The 3,363-nt window shown below is 51.9% G+C and overlaps 1 protein-coding gene across 1 annotated transcript in view; it reads right to left on the reverse strand.

Moving 5' to 3' along the window:
* TAL1 (TAL bHLH transcription factor 1, erythroid differentiation factor) overlaps window positions 1–853 on the reverse strand; it is a 4,872-nt gene extending 4,019 nt beyond the window's left edge. Inside the window, exon 1 of the mRNA XM_010716312.1 lies at window positions 848–853. Within this exon, the coding sequence (XP_010714614.1) occupies window positions 848–853 (6 nt within the window). The remainder of the gene's footprint in view (window positions 1–847) is intronic.
* Between the last annotated feature and the right edge of the window lie 2,510 nt (window positions 854–3,363).

The following is a 3,363-nucleotide window of genomic DNA, read 5'->3' on the forward strand; positions in this document are numbered from 1 at the left end:
CGCCGGCGGGCAGGAAGCGGGTGCGCTGCGGTAGCTTTGATGCAGCGCTTATCTGCGACGTGGAGTGCCCTGAGCCCGCTCCAGGGAGGCGGCAGCGAAGGATGAGCGTGCAAAAGTGCGGGCATCGAGCTCCGTATGTGAGTGAGATCGACACTGGTGAGAAGACGGGTGATGGGAGATGGGATAGGAGATAGGTGGAACCTGCGGATGTACAGGGTAGCGTGCAAGAATCATCTCACGCAGTTTGAGTGACAGAATCGCAGAATGGTTTGGGTTGGAACGGACCTTAAAGCACCCCCAGCCTAGCACCCTGCCGTGGACTGGATGTCCTCAGGCTGCCCAAGTCCCATCCAACCTGGCCTTGTGCACCTTCAGGGATGGGGCACCCGCAGCTCTCTGGACAGCTGTGCCAGGGACTCACCACCCCCTGAGTACAAAACTTCCCCCCTAACACGATCCACCTGGAGTGCTGGGAGGGACACAAGCGAAGCCCCCCTGGGTCTCGTAGCCCCATCCCCGCCGCTGTCCCGGCCCGGCCCGGCCCCAGTCTCGGCACATCAAAGGGCCGGGGCAGATTGAACTGCGCTCCAGACGCTCCCTCCCATTTCCTGCTGGATTCCCGTCTCGCTCCCTTTGCCCGCATCAGCAAAACAGAGTGTAAAAATAGAGGCCGGGCTTCACCAAAACACAATGGTAAATTGTTCCCCTAAAGGTCACTGGGGCGTCTCAGAATAGCTCGAGGAGAGAGGAAAAATCGATGTGTCCGAGGGGTGACAAACCTGAAGATGACAGCGGGACCCCTGACGTGAGGCTCCTTGGAGCCCTGTGTGCTTTGGAGCATCCCCACCTTCATTCCTAATAGGGCTGGCCATCACTGTGAGCCTTATCCCGGAGTGTGACAACTCAGTGAGCCCCAAGTGGTGTTCAGGTGTCGGGCAGTAAGAAGCAAAGGGAGAGGCAGGAGAACCAGGCAGGCAGGGGAGGGATGGGAGGAGGACAGCTCTGCCCGTGACAGCATGCTGTCCCCTGGGCACCCGCAGCCTTTGTGTGGCTTTGTGGGAACCCTGGCAGCCGTGGGATGAGCAGGGAGCAGCTCTGCCAGCAATAAATTACTGCTCCCAGTTGTCGATGGCCGCTAATAATGAAGGTGAAGCTTTCCCATCGCCTGCATGGGTGGGAATATTTGGGGCCTGTTGTTCCGTGAGCATATTTTAATTTGATAATGTGGGAAGGCACTGAGTAATGCAGGTACTTGCTTTTTTTTCCCAGTCTTGGCTGCCCTGGAGCGTGGCTTTCCCTAAGAGGTTGTAATTAAAGCCAGATAATGAGGCTGGACAATGAAAGCTGCTCAAATTTGGGGTGATTTTGCTTTTTTGTTTCTTGTTTTGCTGGCTCTAAACACACGCTCCTCCCACCTTCTCTTTTCTTATAGTTTTAATTCAATTTTATCTAAATGCCACTTCCCCTCCTTCCTAATTTCATCTGTGCCACAGCCACCGCAGAAGCACAACGTGACATGGGGATTTTCTGCCCCTGGAAGCCTTCGTGTGACCAGGGGCACAGGAGAAAGGTGAATGAACAAAGCATCTTTCAATGCCATCCTATGATTCGCCAAAAAATTTCCTGCAGTAAGAGATGGATCAAAATCCCCGTCACTTCTGAAGATAATGTCCATAACCAGTTGGCTCCGTCCAACACCAACGGTGGTGAACCCAGGTTTGTCTGAGGGCCAGAGCCACCCATAGCACCCAGGCTGTTGTCCTCTGTGCAAGGGTTGGCCCTAAGGGGCTTTTCCCAAATACAGAAAATATTTGGGGCCAGGGAAGTGTTCATCACCCGTTGCAAAGAAACACCATTGTAAACAAATAAAACTAACAAATGGTGAAAGATAAATTGAATTTTCCACTGGGAGTGGGAGCATCAGGAGTGACACAGTGAATGAGTGGCATCACTCCTTCCCAGACATTCCACAGAGCTGTATATTCAGTGTAAACATACAGGGAGTGCTTATAAACCCTCACCTTGGGTGCGTGCAAGGGCTGCACGAAGGGGGAGGAAGAGGGAAACTTGTCCTGGGCAGGGAGCAGAATAGGATGTGGGAGGGAGAGATAAAGGGTGCGAGAGCTATCAGCTCCATCCGGGACAGAGTGGGGATGGGGTTGGAGCATCTGTGCAGCAGCGATGAGGTTGGCAGCAGATAACACCCAACGCCTCAACTCTGGGGCTCTGCACACCCTGATGGCGGCTGCCAAAGTCATAGGGTTGGAAGGGAATAGTGCTGACCTCCTGCTCATGGCATGGCGGTGGCATGCTGCAGCTGTATTCAGCTTCAACATCGCCTATAAATGATGCATATGTGTATATATGCCATCTTCAATATTGCCTATTCATGATATATATTTATGTATATATAAATATGCACTTATTTTTATATATATATATAAAGGACTGATGTCACCAGCTCAACTGTTTTTTAGTGTTTTTAGTGTGCACCAGGCTCTGACATTTGTTTCTATTTTTTTTTAATTAAAATAAAGGAGGAATTCCTACAACTACCCCCCGTTGCCTATGACTGCCTATTGAGCCTTAGCCAAACACTGCTCAGCTCTGAGCACAGCAGCGTTGTCCCCAGCAGCCCCATCCCCAAAAGAGAGACAAGGCCACCAGTGGGGGACCTCTGGGGACATGCACACAGCAGGTGGCAGTGCCCAGGCGCCCGCCCAATGCGGGGGATTGCTCCACACCACCGCTTCCTTCCTGCTTTCAGGATGGGGAAATGGTTTTGCAAGGGATCTGCTGGCTGTTGGCAGCTTTTCCCAGCTGGGCATAGAGCTGAATTGCCAATGGGTGCGAGGGGGGAGAGAGGAAAGCGAGCGGAGGCTGCTTTGTAAAACTTTATTTAGAAATATTCTTGATATATTCATTATATATATATATTTATATATACACACACATTACAACAAATGTGTTTTCTAAATAGCACATCCACAGTGGGTCTAGAGTCAGGGTACCGGGTCTGGTTACCTTGTTTCTGCTGAAAAAATGCAGAAAGCCAAAGGGAGGGTGGCAGAGAGAGGGACAGGACTGGGAGAGAAAATAATGGCAGAGAGAGAATTCAATCACACGGTACGACACTGAGCAGCAGTGCTGTTCCAACAGAACCGGGGCGATGTTCCACACACGGAGACGTGAAGCAGGCAGGGGGGAAGGTGGGTGGGTGGGGGAAATGTACCATTCAATCACGATTAAAGGACAACTGTACATACCCCGGGAGGACGGCAGCGTGCTATGGGCAGGTGTGCGTGTGGGGACCGAGGAGGTTGTACCATTGGCCAACTGTTCACCTACCAAAAAGGGAGAAAT

This window comes from Meleagris gallopavo, chromosome 10, assembly GCF_000146605.3.
Source record: "Meleagris gallopavo isolate NT-WF06-2002-E0010 breed Aviagen turkey brand Nicholas breeding stock chromosome 10, Turkey_5.1, whole genome shotgun sequence".
Classification (NCBI taxonomy): Eukaryota; Metazoa; Chordata; class Aves; order Galliformes; family Phasianidae; genus Meleagris; species Meleagris gallopavo.